General features: G+C 46.5%; 1 protein-coding gene across 5 annotated transcripts in view; it reads right to left on the reverse strand.

Moving 5' to 3' along the window:
* arhgef6 (Rac/Cdc42 guanine nucleotide exchange factor (GEF) 6) overlaps positions 1-10,860 on the reverse strand; it is a 251,316-nt gene extending 240,456 nt beyond the window's left edge. For 2 of the 5 annotated variants that reach the window (XM_059976677.1, XM_059976674.1), the window contains exon 1: positions 10,395-10,858. In XM_059976677.1, the coding sequence (XP_059832660.1) occupies positions 10,395-10,559 (165 nt within the window). In that variant the 5' untranslated portion in view covers positions 10,560-10,858. Of the gene's footprint in view, positions 1-10,394 lie in introns of all 5 variants that reach the window. The other 3 variants (XM_059976675.1, XM_059976680.1, XM_059976676.1) reach the window with 3 other exon arrangements.
* Positions 10,861-19,707: the final 8,847 nt, after the last annotated feature.

A 19,707-nucleotide genomic window follows, 5' to 3' on the forward strand; every position in this document is an offset into this window, starting at 1 on the left:
TCTACCTGCCAAGCCACTTACAGCACCACAGTCCATCTAGAAAACAGAGGCTCCTGGAATCACCTCTTGTGTAGCGTGTGAGTGGAAAGATGGGTTGCTGGTCATGTGGATCTGAGAGGGAGCCCAGCCTCTTTGAGCAGACATTGTACGTGTGAATGACCCAGACTCAGGGTTCACATTGTGGGACCAGAGGCCAGGGCGCAAGCAGAAATTGCCGATATCCCACGAACTTGAAGTCCGAAAGCAGTCTGGACTGAAGTGCTACACTGCTGATCCTGAACTACCACAAGTGGAAAATGATCCCCACCTTCAGTATCATGCTTACTTCATTAAAAGTCTCCAGACAAAATCTGTGCTATGAAAGATCTCACTAGAAAACTAATGTCCTAAATTTTAAGCATGCATTATAAGTTATGTGCAGAGTAATCTCCCACAAACAACACACTGACCAAAAAAATTGCTTTAAACACACTGGATAAGAAACAGTGCTTGTCTAGGGACATGGATGTAAATGAATCCATTTTGAGGGGACATCTTGTGTTCAAAACCACACTGCTTATGTCTCTTCAAGAATGCATCAGTTAGACTGTGCCACTCCTCCCTAAGGACTGTGTTTTCCCTCTTTTTTTAACAAAACCACAAAAGTTTATTTACACAGAAAACACACAAAGTACAAATATTTGGTATTCACATGAAAGTGAATAAATTCAAAATTAAAATATGATTTCTACTGTTTATAAAACATTCAATTCCTTGGGAGCCCCACCACTTCCAGAAATCCCTCACTGTAACTAATGTATCCTCAGAAGAGGGGCAGGCATTCAGCCCTGGCAGAGCCCTTGACTCTGCCACCTGGAACCGTGAATAGCCAACTTGGCCAGACCCAGAAGCAAGCCCACCAGCAGATCCTCCTCACAACCTGCCCCCTTTCATACTGGATGTCCATATACGAGGAATGTGGGGCTGAAGTGGAACCAGAACCTGAGCAGCAGCCCTTTCAGACACTCAAACAGGGGCTGCCACCTCTCACACTCCGTATCAGTGTGGTGGACTGACTCCTCCTGGTCACAGGATGGACAGGTTTTTTAGGTAGGTTCACTGTTGTACAGTACTGCCCTATGTAACACCTTCCACCCCAGGTCCCCAATGTACAGGGGAAGGACCCCTGCAGAAAGAGACTTCCACTGGCAACCTCCTCAACTGCCAGATGGTAAAATAGATCACCAACACAGGTCCGGTCAGCAAGGAAGGAAAAGGTATGCAGGAGCAGCCTATGTAAGAAACGATTCAGAGTGTCACAAAGGGCATGGTGGGCATCCCCACGAGACAGCTCACATGATGCACAACCCTCTCCCACTTGGTATCCCGAGGCCAGGGTCCGACAAGCACTTCCAGCCCATCAGGTGGTGGTACAGCCAGAACTCCTTCACTTTCTCAAGCCCCCTCAACACCCACTGTGATAGGATGGGGACCAGTCCCCCTTGCAGTTAGAACACTGTGCCCTATGGGTGCAGGAGCCCCCTGTCTGGATGAAACCAGATCCCATACTCTCAATGGCTCTTGGTAAAAACCAAAGCAGTTAGTTCCCTCAGAGCAGTGTGGCTGATACTGTCCACTGAAAGCTGTGTGCTCTCCTGCAGGCAGTTTACTCAGTGGAGAGCATCGCCAGCGCATGCCATCTCAGAGCGTGGTCACTGTGCAGGTATCTCTGCAAGGCCCTGGGGCAGAGAGCTGCCAGCTGGGTGTGCACACACACCAATGACTGACTGCCCTCTGCGAATGAAGACTCGGGACCAGTGCCTCCTATTGCCCCAGAAGAAAACCACCAGCCTCCTTTGGGTCCTGGAGACAAAAGCAGTGGGCTGGACTAAAGTAATCGGCCAGTAGCATATCATGGAGGTGACCAGCTGACTGATAACCAATGCCCTTCCCCGCTATGAGATCACACAAAGGAGGCATGATCACTGTTCCTGCCAGGCAAAGATTTTTGTCTCCAAATCCCACCAGTTCACTGACCAGGCCTCCTCTGTCGAGCTGAGGTCGATCCCCAAGTACGAGAGGTGCATGCTGCTCCACCCACAGGGTCTCAACCCCTCCGGTAGGTATCCACCTACCAACAGGCCCACACACTTTTCCCAGTTGACCCTTGCAGAGGACACAGCCAAGAAGACCTGCTGGCAGTCTTGCATCCTCTGCAAGTCAACCGGGTCAGTGACAATGATGAGGATGTCATCGGCGTAGGCTGAAAGGACAACCTTCACGTCTGGCTCACGCAGAACCAAGCCCGTTATCCTCTTACAGAGAAGACACAGGAATAGCTCCACACAGAGTACAACTGTCCTAATGTGTTGCACCCATCCCAAAGTACAAGGGCATTGTCATGAACCCTTTAACCTTAATGAAGCACTCGGCAGCAGCAGACAGCAGTCAGACACAGGCCACAAAACGTGGCCCAAGCCCGAACACCTGCACAGTCCCTAAAAGGAACTCGTGGTCCATCCTGTAAAAATGATACTTCCTGATCTAGGGAGAGAAAGGCAACTGACAGAGCAGGCTCTTGGCACAGGTGAATCAGATCCCAACCAAGGTGGATATTGTCCTGGACTGACCACCCTCAGACCATGTAGGACTGGTCAGGATGGACCACTTGACCCAGACAACTGGCCATTGACCAGGCAAAGATCTTGTACTCCACACCAAGGAGGGATACTGGGCACCTATTCTTTAGGCAACAGTGTTCGCCCTTCTTTGGCAGCAGGGCCATGACTGTTCTTCCCCAACAGAGGGGCATCTCACCCGTTGCCAGGCTTTCCCCCAATTCTCTGGTATAATCAAGTCCCAGGAGGTCCCAGAAGGCCCAGAGAAATTCAACAGTTAACCCTTCTAGTCCTGGGACTTGTCTCTCTGCAGCTGGTTGAGGGCACTGGTCAACTCCTCCACATATAGTGAAGCATCTAACCACTCAGCATCCCCAGGGTTAACCCTTGGTAAGTCCTCCCAAAGTCCTGCATCATCCTCACTGTACAGGTCCGGCGAAAACAGAGCCTCATAAAAGGAATGGACTTCAGTAACAATTATCACTGGATCTGTGATGAAGCAGCAACTCCACAAGTTGCCTGCAAACACTCCTCTCCTTCTCAAGAGAATAGAAGAAGGGCAAGGTGTGGTCTAGATCCTGTAGCATCTGGACCCGTGACCTCAATTAAGCACTTCAGGACCTCTCAAGCTGCAGGTGCCTCAGCACCCCCTTCTTCCTCTGGCATTCATCCCAGAGGGGCAACTCAGCCCAAGCCAGGAGTCCACATCGATCAGCTTCTTCTCCAGCCAGAGATCTGCCACTTGGAAAGTGTATTCCTGGCAGAACAGTCAGATCTGAGCTTTACCCACATCCCATCAGAGCCTCAGAGAGGGAAAACTCCCGTTCTTCCTGCCAGGTCTTCCAAAATGCCAGAACAAATCCCAGAACAAGCCAGTTGTTGACATGCCAGTAGACCCCAGCCATGCAGGGCAGCTCATTCAGCTCTGCCCACACCAAGTGGTGGTCCAAGCACGCAAGCAGCCACTCAGGAGACATGCGCCCTGGAGATGCACCGTTGATCAATCTGCAAGCGTCCTCCTGCTATACCTCCTTAAGAAAGCACAGGTTGAAGGCTCCACCAGACATTGACCGAGTCTGAGGATACAGCCAACCTATTTATCTTCCTAACTGACGCTTGACTACTCCAGAGACCAGTCTGATCCCTCTCCTTGAGGGTGCAATGAAATCACCTCCCACAATGACACACTATGATTTATGGACCCCAACAACACAGACACCTCTCGGAACAGGCCCACTTACATCAGGCCGGGTTCAGGGGCATACACAGATTTCACCATCTCTCTATCCTCTGGGACGGGAGAAATGTGGTGAGTTTCTTGTAGGAAACCCACAGCGTTCTAGGAGATGATTCCACCTGGCTCCAAAATGCATTGGCACACCATCTTAGTGCCCACCGAGATGAAGAAGCCGGCCTGGCATGAGTTCCTGAACCTGCAATATCTCAGGCTGGAAAAAAAATGTCAACAAGGTGGTCATCCTGCTGGAAGTGGAGCTAAGGTGGCTCATGTGAACCCCCCCCCCCCCCCAACTATTCCAGGAGCCAGGTGGATTCATCTCCTGGAACGCTGTGGGTTTCCTACAAGAAACTCACCACATTTCTCCTGTCCCAGAAAAACAGAGAGATGATGGAGAGCTCCCCTACCACCAATGACGTTAAGGGTTGCAACACAACTTCATGAATCATCTTATTGAAACACTTCATCAGAGCCCTAGGAAGAAGGAACAGTTCTCCTTCAAGCTCTCCCCCATCTTCGTCTTTCAACTCTTCTCCAGGGACTCCAGGAGTCTCTCAAATTGGCGCCTTTCTTTGCAGGTCACTTCAGCTCCCTTCCCGTTCTTTTGGAGGATAGTGCAGATAGACTGAATGACCACTTGCAGGCCCGACCATTATCGGACCAGCTGGGCCTTAAATGGTTTCCACCAGTATTCCTTTGCAAACTGCCTGATCTTCTCCAGGGACGGGCTGTGACTCAGTTCTGGTGTTGAGGAAGTCTGTCATTTCAGCTTCAAAAGAGTCCTCCTCTTCCCCCTCACTGTGTCCAATGCCTTTGTCATCTTCCAAGCAATCATCATTTGCACCCTACCCTCCCCCTGATTAGCTACATGGAATGGCGATCTGGATCACTCCGGTTTCCCTTGTGCACCAGATGCTCCTCAGCAGGGTACTTGGCTTCAATTGAGGCAACAACCTGGGAAACTAATCCCACTGGTGACCCTACACTCACAGGCAATCCTTATTCTTCAAGACTTTGCCCCTCCCCAGGGAATACGTGCTCTGAGTGTACAACCTGAATTGAAGGCAAGTCTGCCTCTTCACAAGGCCCCTCTATTATAGCACCGCTCACCAGCCTAGAGAATGTATGTTGAGGAGATGCCACCCCAGCAGAGGACTGCTATACGGCAGGGCTATCCTCCAGCTCTGAGGCGACATACTCCATGCACACAGCCTTTTCCTCCTCTTGTGATCCCTGATCTCTAAGCTCAGGGGACACATCCCTCCATTGTTTCAGGCCACAGATATGTTGAGGCATGTCAGCCTCCATTTCAGAGGTGTCTGCAGTCTCCAGCACCACTTTATCAGGCTCTTGCTGAATCTCAGGATTTCTGGGTTTGGTTCAACAGTAAACCCCCACGATCTCCAAGGGAGAAACCTTAAGATGCTTATTCGTTTTCTTTGCCTTCCCACCCGCCACCTGAACCCATCCTTCACCGTCATCTGAACCACACCCAACTCATAAAAAGCCAGAGCTACAGAGATGCCAACAGAAGCTCCAAAGACCTCACTCATGAGAGATGATCTTCACCTAGAAGATGTATGAATTTGAAAGGACTAATTAACCTCCTATCAGCCCAGGACAGAAAGAAAACTCTGGCAAGCTACTGGCAGCAGCCTATCTCCTAGTAGGGATGATGGATTTAAGAAGAACAACAGAAGAACTAGGAGCAGGAGTCGGCCATCTGGTCCATGCATGAAAATGGAAAAAGCACATGCTCATCTGGCCATGGACTCAGCTTCACCTCCTGCCTTTTTCCCCCACCAGTTTGAAACAGCTGCAACATGACCTCCCAACTTTCGTACTTAACACCCCAACCAGCATATGCATGCTATATGCCTTCTTTACCTACTTGTTTTGCCATATTCAGGGAGCTATTAATGTGTACCCTAAGATCTCTCTGTACATCAATGGTCTCGAGCCCTGCCATTTATGGTACACAAAACATTTGTTCTCCTGAAGTGCAACACTTCACATCTCCTCTACTAAGGCATAGGCTGCTAACAGCAGCTCCCTAGACTTCTCTGTCCTGAACCAATCTTTGAAGTTGTCCTCAGAAGTAGCCCATCTTCTTGGGGTCAACTTCAAGGTCACATCGCCAAGTGATCTTTAGCCTGCCTCTCTTCCGATTTCCCTGGGGATTCCACATTAGCTCTTGCTGGTGATGTTGGTATTGGGCTCACGCAGCATGCTCTCTTCTCACTGCTAACCATGTATAAGAAAGTACATGAGCCCCAGGACCCACACTACCAGGTTCAGGGACAGTTATTACCTCTCAACCATCAGGCTCTTGAACCAGAGGAGATACCTTCACTCAACCTAACACTAAACTGTTCCCACTACCTATAGACTCACTTTCAAGTACCATTCATCTCACATTCTCAATATTTACTGATTATTTATAAACTTTTTTTTCTATTTTCAGTTTGTTGTCTTTTGCACATGGTTATTTGTCCATCTTGGGTGCTGTCTTTCATTGATTCTATTGTATTTCCTTGTATTTATTGTGAATGCCCACAAGAAAATAAATCTCAGGATTGTTTATGGTGACTTATATGTACTTTGATAATAAATTTCCTTTGAAACTTCAGATTCCAAAAACAGACATGGTGGAGCAATCATACTTTAATTTGAATTTGTTCAGTCTTTGTAAATACTTGATGTTTTTATGTTGTGTATGTTTGTATAAATAAATGTTAATTGTTTTGTAAATAAAAAATGGAAGCATTGGATGCAAGGAAGAGAAGATAAATTTGCCAAGGAGTGAGCTGGTGTAGAACAAAGGGCAACAGAGTGTGATAGGGAATGGAAAAAGGAACCAGGGTAATGTGATTCCAACAGCGTTGATCAGCCAAGAAGTTGCAGGTATTGGTACCGATCATCAGGAAAAGAAAACTACAGAGATGGGGGGGGAGGGAGGAAGGAGGCTTTATGCCAATCCTGCTTTTCAACTAGATCATGAGATCATGGTCAGTCTTTAACAATCTATATCCCTGTTGTGATTAATAAATATAACCAAGCTTGGATCATTCAAATGTCTATCACAAAGGCAATCAAAATTATTTGCATACCATACCTGTATGTTGGAACATGATTTGTTTTGAGGATAGAATTAGATGTCAGACACACTTGCCTTGAAGGGGTGAAGTGGCGGCTCCGTATCCCAGGCACTCAACAATAAAAATCTAGTCCAGTACCCCAGAGATGTTTACAGGAGGGCAGTACTGTTAAAGTGCTGTCTTAGGGCAGTTTCAATGATATGTTGACAAAGGAGCAGAGTGTTTCCCTGGTGCCCTGGACCAATGTTTCTCTCTCATTCAACTTTAGTGAAGCTGATAATCTGGCCATAACTACATTGCAATTTGTGGGAGCTTGTTGTGCATAATCAGCTGCAGCTGGAGAGACAGGGCAAGTCAGAGACGTAAACCTCTCTGAATTTCATCAACACTTGATTCTAGCACTGAGAACAAGATGGTGAATACTCTGGTTGGGTGCTGGAGGGTGGTGCAAAGTGCAGGTCCAGCTGAATGAGGATCAAATCCTGCTGGAACTGGATGTGTCCCACCAACAATGATCACAGTTCAAACTGAGATAAATGCTGGTGGGCATGGGCGTAAGGAAGGCAAGTGCAATGTTAGCATTCATTTTCAGAGGACTAGAATATAAAAGCACAGGGGATGCTGTGGCTTTACAAGATATTTGTCAGATCACACTTGGAGTATTGTGAGCAGTTTTGAGCCCCCTATGTAAGAAGTGCTGGCATTGGAGGGGGTCCAAAAGAGGCTCACTAGAATGATTCCAGGAATGAAAAGGTTAATGTGCGAGGAGTGTGAGAGGAGTATTTGATACTCACCGGAGTTTAGAAGAATGAGGGGGATTTCATTGAAACCTATCAAATATTGAAAGGCCTATACAGAGTGGACATGGAGAGGATGTTTCTTAGGACCAGAGGGTGCAGTCTCAAAATAGCGGGACATCCATTTAGAATAGGGATAAGGAGGAATTTCTTTAGCCAGAGGGTGATGAATCTGTGAAATTGATCATTGAGTATATTTAATGTGGAGGTTGATAGCTTCTTGATTAGTCAGGCAGGGCTCAAAGCTTACGAACAGAAGGCAGAAGAATGATGAGAGGGATAATAAATCTGCCATGTTAGAACAGTGGCACAGACTCAATGGGCCAAGTGGCCTAATTCTGTTCTTGTGTCTTATAGTCTTATTTCAAATCAGGTACATTATCACCTGTGCAATAAGTAGAGATTGCTCTGCCTCAGACAGTGGGTTATTTTGTAAACAGGAACTGACATCTGTTCCCACCTTGGTACCTGGAATGGCTCTAGGTCTCTGTCATAGAGAAGTACAGCACAGAAACAGGCTCTTCAGCCCATCTAGTCCATGCTGAAACCATTTAAACTGCCTAGTCCCATTGCCCTGCACTGTCCAAAGGGTTCACCCCCAAATGCCAGCCCAATCCTCACAGACTCTGTGGGTGACTATATGACATCCAGTCCATGTATCCTCTGAGACAGAGGGTTTTACTTCATACCAGCTCATTCAACACCTAGACCAGAGGTCGGCAACCTACTGCTCCGGAGCCACATGCGGCTCTTTCATCTCTGTGATGTGGCTCCCCGTGGTTTGTTAGCTTTTGAAATGTAATTCGAAATTTGAAGATTATGGTGATCTTGTACAGTCTAAAAACTTTGTGGAGACCCCATTTCCTGGCACATCCGAACCGGCTCACAATTAGCCACCGTTCCGGCTAAGGGAGATAGCCTACAGGGGTTTGTGAGTACGTGTCTTTTGGAGCATCCGCGCCCACGGGGACGGGTTGAGGGAGGCTTTAAAGCAAGGCTGTTTAGTTCGAATAAAGTTACCTTTGACTGCAGTCTTTATTTTAGCGCTGCGTGTAGCACACCGCTACGTGTTTTTTATCGCTATTAATATACATCACCACTGCCAATGCCTGACACCCGCCAGTGCGCGCTTTCTTTTAATTCTTCGATCCAAGGTAGGCTAACTATGGAGTAACCTTCAACCCAACGTCTTTTTTTCGGAGTTCAAAATGTTTTTGTTGCATGCAGAAATGTAATTTCGTTTTCTCTGCAGGAGTTCATCAATTTCATAAATGCAACACATTATAGTTTGTTTATACATAGCATAAAGGCAAAAAAAAACCCGTTGTATGCAGTGTTATTTCATTTTAAATGTCAAACGGGTTTTGTGGCTCCCAGTGTTTTCTTTTCTGTGGGAAATGGGTCCATATTGGCTCTTTCAGTGGTAAACGTTGCCGACCCCTGACCTAGACCAACTATTCACCCCTTCCATCCTACTAGCACACTCACTTCTACCACTCCAGAACAGACAATTATAGTATTCACATCATACAACCAGTCTCTCTTTTATTATTTCATACATTATTGCACATTGGTAAATTATTATTAAGTTATTATTCTGTACTTTATTATTAGTTTAAGTCTGCACATTGCTAAGTGTGTTTTTAAATGTTGCTGCCATAACAAAAGAATTTCCCACTTGAATCCCAACCCAACTCCCCACCTACATTCATCAACCTTTTTCTCAATCTAAAACACCCCCACCCATCCCTCTCACATCAGCACCCCGCATGACACACCCACACCTGTGACCACCAGCCTCATATCCCCACCCTCTCTCACCCCAACTTCATCCTTTCACCTCAACCCACACTCAATCCCTCCCCACCCCCTCCCCTTACCGCCAAACCCTCTCCTTGCCCCAAACCCTCCCCCCCACATCGACCCCTCCCCCTCCTCACATCTGACCCCTCTCTCCCCAACCCCTCACCTCACCGCCAAACCCTCCTTGCCCTCAAACCCTCTCCCCACCCCTCCCCCTCCTCACATCTGACCCCTCTCTCCCCAACCCCTCCTTGCCCCAAACCCTCTCCCCACCCCGACCCCTCCCCACATCCGACCCCTCTCTCTCTCCCCAACCCCTCCCCGCCAAACCCTCTCCTTGCCCCAGCATCTGCAGATTTCCTCGTGTTTGCTCCCCGACCCCTCCTCTCCTTGCCCCTGACCCCTCTCCCATTCTCACTCCCTAACCCCTCCCCTCACCGCCAAACCCTCTCCTTGCCCCCAAACCCTCCCCCCACCTCGACCCCTCCCCTCCTCACATCCAACCCCTCTTTCCCCAACCCCTCCCCTCACCACCAAACCCTCTCCTTGCCGCCAAACCCCCTCCCCACCTCGACCCCTCTCTCTCCCCAACCCCTCCCTGCCAAACCCTCTCCTCGCCCCCTCACCCCCTCTCCCTCCCCTCACCGCCAAACCCTCTCCCTTTCCTTGCCCCAAACCCTCTCCCTGACCCGACCCCTCTCCGCTCGCCCATACCCACTGTTGTCATCCCCATCCTCTCCTCAACCCCGCTGCCGCCGACCCCACCCTCCCTCTCTCTCTCCCCACCTCCTTCCCAATACCCAGCACACCGTGGCTCCGGCCCGGGCCCCGGCTCCGGCTCCACCCCCGGCCACCCCCTCACCTTGTCCACGGAGCCGGGCACCAGACGCTCGAGCAGCCGGCACAGCAACAGCCCGTCCTTCAGCGCGTTCCTCAGGAACTCCTCCGGGTCGGACGGCGTCTTCTTCGGGGACTCCAGCACCCCGAGTGAGATCAGCCAAGTGACATTCTGCTCGGCGGGAGTCATGGGCTCGACGTCGGGTTCGCGTTGGGCCAGGGGCAGGGGCTGGGGCTGGGGCTGGGGCTGGGTCTCGGCCTCGGCCTCGGCGTAGGGCTGTACAGGGGGGCGCCTCCGCTCCGGGCAGCAGGTTCATCCACATCCGCGGCGCAAATTGGCCGATCCGCCCTCGCTTCCGCCGCTCAGTGTCGGGGAGGAGGCGGAACTCTCCTTCCTCACGCGCCCGCATTCACCCCCTCTCCTCCCTCATGGTCCCCACCTACTCCAACCCTCATTCCTTTCTAACTTCCCCGCTCCCTCACCGTTTCTCCCACCTCCCTCACGTTCTTCACTCACTCTTTCTGCCTCTGCCCCTTCACTCCCACACTCATTCTTCTCAACCACCTTTACACTCCCTACCTGCTGCCCACCTCCTCTTACCAACCCCATTCCCACCTCTCAATGACTCACTCCCTCTCTAACCCCATTCCCATCAACACTCTCAATCATCCTCACCACCCCTTATAGTCTTACACTGTCAGCCCTGTAACCCCCTCCTCCCCATCACATCCACCCTTGAACCCGGAACTCCCATCTGTTCATCTTACAGTCCCCATTCTACCCACCCCTTTTAATTTTCCTCATCTCCTCCCTACCCAGTGATCTCAGCCAGCTCCCTCCCTGACCTTACCCCTATACACTGCACCATCCCTGTACACACCCTGTGTGTGTGTTATGTTTAAGAGGAACTTGGGACAGGGATGAAGTGGAGGGATGTTTTTATTTAGAGATACAGCTTGGAACTGGCCTTTCGAGCTGGCTCTCCAGCAATTTACCTATTTAACCCTAACCTAATCATGGCACAATGTACAATGATTAATTAACCTACTAACCTTTACATCATGGGCTGTGGCAGGAAACTTGACACACCCAGAGGAAATCAATGTAGTCAGGAGCTCTTTACAGACAGCGACAGAAATGAACTCTGAACCCCAATGCCCCAAGCAATGTACCGCGATGCTGCCAGAACCAACATGTCATGCCCACTGACACCGATGTGCAAGCAGATGGGATGATTTGGATTGGCGCCATATTCAGCATGGACATTGTGGGCTGAATGGCCTGATCCTGTATGCCATTATGTTGTCCCAGCTCCTCCTCAGGAGAGGCTCACCCCACTGAGGGATCCCACCCTTGTCATGCTCACATTTATTGCTGTTGTTCCTGGTGCAGGAGATACAGTGTTCAGCACACACAACACCAGAGAAACAGGTCAGGCAGCGTCTATGGAGGGTAATAACAGTCAACCTTTCAGGCCGAGACCCTTCATCAGGACATGGCCACACAGCTTCAGAATAGAGGAACATTCCCTTAGAACAGATATTAGGAAAACTTCTTTAGCCAGAGGGTGGTGAACCTATGCAATTCATTGCCATGAATGGTTGTGGAGACCAAGTCTAAGATTCAAAGTACATTTATTGTCAATGTATACAGTGTACAACCCTGAGATTCTTCTTTCTGCAGGCAGCCATGAAACAACAAAACAGCATGGTACCCTTGGTCTCATTTCTTATGATATTATGGTGTACTGGTTGAAATGTATTCAAAGAAAACTTCAAACACAGAACACGTGAGAAGAAGAACAAATCACGCAAACGGCAAAAGGCATCAACTTGCAGAACCCCCGAAATGGGCTAGGAGTGCTCAACACTGTCAATCATTGACCACAGAACCGATCCACACTGAGTGCCCTGATCAAATTGTGCAAAATAGCAAACAGAAAGTAACCAAAAACCGTGCGAATCAAACCTTACAGCATGAGGAAGACTCCTGCACCTTCATCTGGCAACAGCGAGCAAGAGATTGGTCAAACGCTGGCGATGGTGCTGAATATCTGTTTGCCTTCTGCTCTTGTCCTTGTTGGTTTCAATCTTGCTCAACACTTTAATCAGTGAGGAGTAATGGAACCAAACATAGATTTATGTTTCGCTGTTAGGGTGCGTGCTCCACTCTCAAGCTCACAAAATTCCCCCAGAGACAGCAAAAGCACCAGGTCCCTCAGTTGACCCAAAATGTCCTATTGCACACAGTTTAGTAGTAGAGCATATTTAAAAGATTTATAAGTAGTTTTGTGAACTGAACATCAGACATAGTTGTTGGCCACTGGCCATATAATTGATTATTCTTATAGTGGAAGTTGATAGCTTCTTGATTAGTCAGGGCATCAAGTGTTATGGAGAGAGGGCAGAAGAATGGGATGAGGGATAATAAATCAGAAGAATTGATGGGCTGAGTGTCCTAAAGGGCATTCTGTGCTCTGGGTGATGGAGATAGTTGCTCCAATCTGCAGCCCTTTTTGCTTTTCAATGGTGGGAAGGAGTTCTGGAGTTTATCCTTGAACTTCACACTGATGCACCTTCCAGACGCTCAGATTCGCTCGTGACTCCCCCAGTGCTGTATGTGTGACTCTTCTCCCACGTTCCAAAGTGTGGATTGCTGGGTTACTTGTCTGCTGTAAATTGTCCCTGATGTGCAGTGAGTTGTAAAATCTGAGTGGGGCTGGGGGGAGCTGGGGGAAGGGGCATGTGGGAAGAATAGAATAGAATTGGGGCTAATAGGTGGTTGATGGCCAGCACAGATTGATTGAGTTGAAAGGCCTACCTACATATGTAATGACCGTTGGACACTGTCAGAATTTGGGCATTTCTGGAAACATATCGTTCCTTACCCACTCAGCAGACTGTTTTGGCTTTAACCAGGCATCATTTATTTTGAGGTATAGCACAGTAGTAGGCTATTCTGCTCCAATGAGCAACATAACCAATTAACCAACTAACCTGTACGTCTTTGGACTATGGTAAGAAACCAGAGCACCACGAGGAAAACTTTGCAATCACGGGAGGAATGTACAGATTCCTTACAGCCAGCAGCGGAAATTGAATCTGGGTCGCTGGCACTATAATAGTGTTACACTAACAGTATACTACCATGGGAGCTGGATGCCCATTGTCACCATTCTCTGGAAAAAAATTATTCCCAAATTCAAATAAAGAATAAATACACTCAGTGCCAGTATTCACTGCGCTATTGCCGGAAAGCAACATCCATCATTAACAACACCCACCATCCAGGCCTCAGGGCCCCTACTGCCAGGTTCATTAAGTTATTAACCCTCAAACATCAGGTTCCTGAACCAGAGGGGATAGTACATTCACTCCAACACTGAACTTTTCTCACCTCTTACAGACTCACTTTCAAGGACTATCTCATGTTCTCGATACCTATTGCTTATTTATTAATATCATTTTGTTTATCTGAATGCCCACAAGAAAATGAATCTCAAGGTTGTATATGATGATATACATGTACTTTGATAATACATTTACTTTTAACTATTTCATGTTTATCTCTGGGTGCACCAACAAGGAATCTCAGTTTATCTTTTAAATGATCTCAGTCACATATTGACTTCCTCTTCCCAAAGCAGAGTTTAGTTGATATTTCCTGATGGTTAACCCCTCAGTTCTATGATGTCTTTGCAAATGTGTTATTCACTGTCCCTTCATCATTGGGGAGCAGTGCAGTATAAAGATTAGCTTGATTTGTCACATACAGTTGCAAGAAAAAAGTGAACCCTTTGCAATTACCTGTTCTTCTGTTTTAATTACAGAATTACTTAGATCTTCATCTAAGTCACAAAAATAGACAAACACAATCTGTCTAAACTAATACACACAACCAATTGTATTTTTCATGTCTTTATTGAACACATTGCTTAATCATCCACAGTCTAGGCTGGAAAAAGTATGCGAATCCTTGTATAAAGTAAATGGTAGAACCTCCTTTAGCAGCAATAACCTCCACCAAACCTATCCTGTAGCTGCTGATCAAACTTGCAAAATGGCGAGGAGGAATTTTAGACCAATCTTTCATACAAAACTGTTTCAGTTCATCAATACTTCTGGGATACCTTGCATGAACAGCCTGCTTCAGGTCACGCTATAGCATCTCAATTGGGTTAAGGTCAGGTCTTTGACTTTGCCAGTCCAAAACACAAATGTTCTTTTTAGACCTTTCTGTTATTGATTTACTCTTCTCTTTGATATCATTGATGTTGCATCATTCAATTTCTATTAAGCTTCAGGTGACGGACTGCTACTCTGACATTCTCCTGTAAGCTATCTTGATACAATTTTTAATTCTTTATTCCCAAAGATTTCAAGCTGTCCAAGTCCTGAGGCAGCAAAACACCTCCAAACCATGATGCTTTTTCCACCATGCTTCACAGTTGAGTTAAGGTTTTGGTGTTGGTGTTCCCTCTAAACATAGCAGTGTATACTTCCACCTTAAAGTTCTACTTTGGTCTCATCTGTTCACAGAACACGTGGACCCCTCCTCTTTGTGATTTTTATAAATGACCTGGATGAGGGTGGGTTAGTAAGTTTGCTGATGACCCAAAGGTTGGGGGTGTTGTGGATGGTCTGGAGGGTTGTCAGAGGTTACAGTGGGACATCAGTAGGATACAGAACTGGGCTGAGAAGTGGCAGATGGAATTCCAACCAGAGAAGTGTGAAGTTGTTCATTTCGGTAGGTCAAAGTTGAAGACATTAATTATAATATTAATGGTAAGACCCTTGGCAGTGTGGAGGGTCTGAGGAATCTTGGTGTCCATGTCGACTGGACACTCAAAGCTGCAGTGCAGGTTGACAGTGTTATTAAGAAGGCATATGGTGTGGTGGTTCTCATCAACCATGGAACTGAGTTCAAGAACCATAAGGTATTGTTACAGTTATACAAGACCTTGATCAGACCCCATTTGGAGTACTGTGTTCAGTTCTGGTCACCTCACTACAGAAAGGATGTGGATACTATAGAGAGAGTGCGAAGGAGCTTTACAAGGATGTTGCTTGAATTGGAGGGTTTACCTTAAGAGAATAGGTTGAGTGAACTGGCCTTTTCACCTCGGAATGACGGAGGATAAGAGCTGACCTGATAGAGATGTTTAAGATGCTGAGGGGCATTGATCATATAGATAGCCAGAGGCTTTTTCCAGGGGCTGAAATGGCTAATACAAAGGGGCTTTGTTTTAATGTGCTTGGAAATAGGTACCAAAGGGATGTCAGGGGTAAGTTATTCACACAGAGAGTGGTGGGTTTGTGGAATGCACTGCTGGCGGTGGTGGTGGATGTGGATGCAATAGGGTCTTTTAAGAGCATCTTAGATGGGTACAGGGAGCTTGGCAAAATAGAAGGCTATGCGCAAGGGAAATTCTTGGCAGTTTCTAGAGTAAGTTACATGGTCAGCACAACATTGTGGGCTGAAGGGCCTGTAGGGTGCTGTAGATTTCTATGTTCTAGAACATAGTCCCAGAAGCATTGTAGAACATCCAGGTAGACTTTTGTAAACTTGAAACATGCAGCAATGTTTTTTTTTGGAGAACACTTATTTTCTCTGTGGTGTCCTTACATGAAGGACCCAATGATAACAGCAAAAGACCTGCAGAAATCTCTAGAGTGTACTAAAGTCTCATGTGTCCACTACAAGAAAAACACTGAAGATCTCAATTGGGTTAAGGTCACCTCCTTCAACATTGCACGTTGTGCTCTTGATGTGATCTTTGCAGGACACACACCCCTGGGGAGAGTGGCAACAGTACTGAATTTCCTCCATTTGTAGACAATGGCTCTTGCTGTGGACTGATGAACACGCAGGTCTTTGGAAATGCTTTTTTTTTAGCCTTCTCCAGCTTCTTGCATCTCTACAATTCTTCTTCTAAGGTCCTCTGAAAGTTGTTTTGATCGAAGCATAGTGCACATATAGAGATCTTTCTTGTGAAGACCAGGTCTGTCAGTAATCGGACTCAAGCCCTGTGTGTCTTTTTTTATAATAGGGCAGGGCACCTCTACAACTACATCACCAATCTCATCTCATTGATTGGAACATCTGACTCCAAATAGCTTTTGTAGAAGGCATTACCCCAGAGGTTCACATACTTTTTGAATTGAAATTGTGATTATTTAAATAGTGTACTCAGTGTGAATGATAAGTAGTGCAATTGTTTGAGTTATTAATTTAGGCAGATTGTATTTATCTATTGTAGTGACTTAGATGAAGATCAGACCATATTTTATGAGTAATTAATGAAGAAAACCAGGTCATTACAGAGGATTCACAAACTTTTTCTTGCAACTGTACATAGAAACATTGAAGTATATAGCCCAGAAGCACTCACATCCATGGTGATGAAATGCTTTGTGAGTTTGGTCATGACTGGACTGAACTCCTGCCTCAGCAAGGACCTGGACCCATTGCAATTTGCCTATCACTACAATAGGTCAATGGCAGATACAATCTCAATGGCTCTGCACACAGTTTTAGATCACCTAGACAACACAAACAGCTACATCAGAATGCTGTTCGACTATAGCTCAGCATTTAATACCATAATTCCCACAATCCTGATTGAGAAGTTGCAGAACCTGGGCCTCTGTACCTCCCTCTGCAATTGGATCCTCTATTTCCTAACTGGAAGACCACAATCTGTGCAGATTGGTGATAACATATCCTCCTCGCTGACAATCAACACTGGCGCACCTCAGGGGTGTGTGCTTAGCCCACTGCTCTACTTTCTGTATACACATGACTGCGTTGCTAGGCATAGCTTAAATATCATCTACAAATTTGCTGATGATACAACCAATATTAATAGAATCTCAGATGATGATGAGAGGGCATACAGGAATGAGATGTGCTAACTAGTGGAGTGGTGCCACACCAACAACCTGACACTCAACATCAGTAAGACAAAAGAACTGCTTGTGGACTTCAGGAAGGGTAAGATGAAGGAACACATACCAATCCTCATAGAGGGATTGATCAGTGTCAAGATCTGAGGATCTAACCAGGTCCCAACATATCAATGTAGTCATAAAGAAGGCAAGACAGCGGCTATACTTTATTAGGAGTTTGAAGGGATTTGGCATATCAACAAATGCACTCAAAAGCTTCTATAGATGTACCATGGAGAGCATTCTGACAGGTTGCATCACTGTCTGGTGTGGAGGGGGCTACTGCACAGGACCGAAAGAAGCTGCAGAAGGTTGTAAATCTTGTTAGCTCCATCTTTGGTACTAGCCTACAAAGTACCCAGGACATCTTCAGGGAGCAGTGTCTCAGAAAGGCAGCGTCCATTATTAAGGATGTCCAGCACCCAGGGCATGCCCTTTTCTCACTGTTACCATCAGGTAGGAGGTACAGAAGCCTGAAGGCACACACTCAGCGATTCAGGAACAGCTTCTTCCCCTCTGCCATCCAATTCCTAAATGGACATTGGAAACTTTAGACACTACCTCACTTTTTTAATATACAGTATTTCTGTTTTTGCACATTTAAAAAAATATATTCAATATGTACTTGTTTGATTTACTTGTTTATTTATTGTTGTTTTATTTATTATTTTTCTCTTGCTGCTAGATTATGTATTGTATTGAACTGCTGCTGCCAAGTTAACAAATTTCATATCACATGCTGGTGACAATAAACCTGATTCTGTTTCTGAACTGCAACATTTGTGTCAATATTCAACAGTCTGCAATGTGCTGGGAGCAGCAGGTAGCTGTACTCTGATGCCACCAGAGCATGTCCACAACTTATTGTACAACCTGTACATTTTCAAATGTGAGAGGAAACCAGATAGATAGATACTTTATTCATCCCCAAGGGGAAATTCAACATTTTTCCAGTGTCCCATACACTTATTGTAGCAACCAGTGCAGTCATGAGCAGAATACAGTATACAGACTTAGAGAGAGCCACAGAAATTGATTTCTGCTCACTGGCACTGAGCTGTGGGGTAAATCAAAAAATTCAAAGTATGCTGAAACCCTAAAAATATGCCTGTATGCTGTTTTTCTGGATGTGGAGTGTCTGTGTTGAAGTGATTGGGTGACTGAAGAGTGGGGACACAGAAGACTGCAGATGCTGGAAGAACTGAACATGTAATGGAGGTAGAGGGATCATGTGTCAAGCCCAAGAATATGGAGGGGAGATGGCCAGTGGAAGTTGAAAGGGAGGAGTGAGCTGGGAGTCAATAGGTGGAACCAGGTTTGGCAGGGGATAAATGGGCATTTAGTATCAGGTTGGAAGAGTAGAAACAGGAGCAGGATGAAACGATGTGAGGCGGGGGAAGATGTTAGGTGGGAAGGTTAGAGATAGGGATAGATGTGCAAGATCTGGTGAGTCAGGGGATGATGACAGTCAAAGTGAGGTGGGAATGGTAGAGGTAAAGACAGTGGTGGCAAGTTGCTGATTGGGGATGACAGAGTTACATGTTCTGGAACTTTACGCAAGAAAGGTGATGTGGGACCAGATAAGGAAAGTGAAAGCAGAGTGGAGGATATTGGAAACACAGTATCTGGGGAAAAACTGGATAATAGGGGGCTAAGGGGATTGGAGATTAGAAAACTGGGTACACTTGCAGTCACCCAGGAATCATATTCCTTTTCATAAGGCATGGGAACAGAATTAGGCCATTCAGCCCTTTGAGCTTGCTCCACCATTCCATCATGGCTGATCCCGGATTGCACTCACTCCCATATACTTGCCTTCTTGCCATACCATTTGATGCAGTGACCAATCAGGAACCTATCAATGTCTGCTTTAAATACCCCCACCAGAGGAAACATCCTCCATTGATATAGTCCTTTGAACATTTGGTAGGTTTCAATGAGATTTCCCCACCCCATCCCACTTCCTGCATTCTTCTAAATTCCAGTGAGAATAGGCCCAAAGCTGCCAAACACGCCTAATATGTTAACCCCTTAATTTCCGGAATCATCCTTGTGAACTTCCTCTTGACTCTCTTCAATTAACACATCCTTTTTGAGATATGGGGTCCAAAACTGTTGACAATACTCTAAGTGCAGCCTGACTCATGTCTTCCAGAAGCTTTATATTATTGGCTAGTCTGCCTTCATATTTCTTCTTTCCCCTTCTTAAAGCTTTTTTTAGTTGTCTTTTGTTGGATTTAAAAAGCTCCCCAATCATCCAACTTCCCACTCATTTTTGTTACCTTATATGCCCTTTCCTTGGCTTTTTTTGCAGTCCTTAACTTCCCTTGTCAGACATAATTGACTACCCTTGCCATCTGAGAACAACTTGTTTGACATTTCTATCCTGT

Source organism: Hypanus sabinus, chromosome 8 (genome assembly GCF_030144855.1).
Source record: "Hypanus sabinus isolate sHypSab1 chromosome 8, sHypSab1.hap1, whole genome shotgun sequence".
NCBI classification, from domain to species: domain Eukaryota; kingdom Metazoa; phylum Chordata; class Chondrichthyes; order Myliobatiformes; family Dasyatidae; genus Hypanus; species Hypanus sabinus.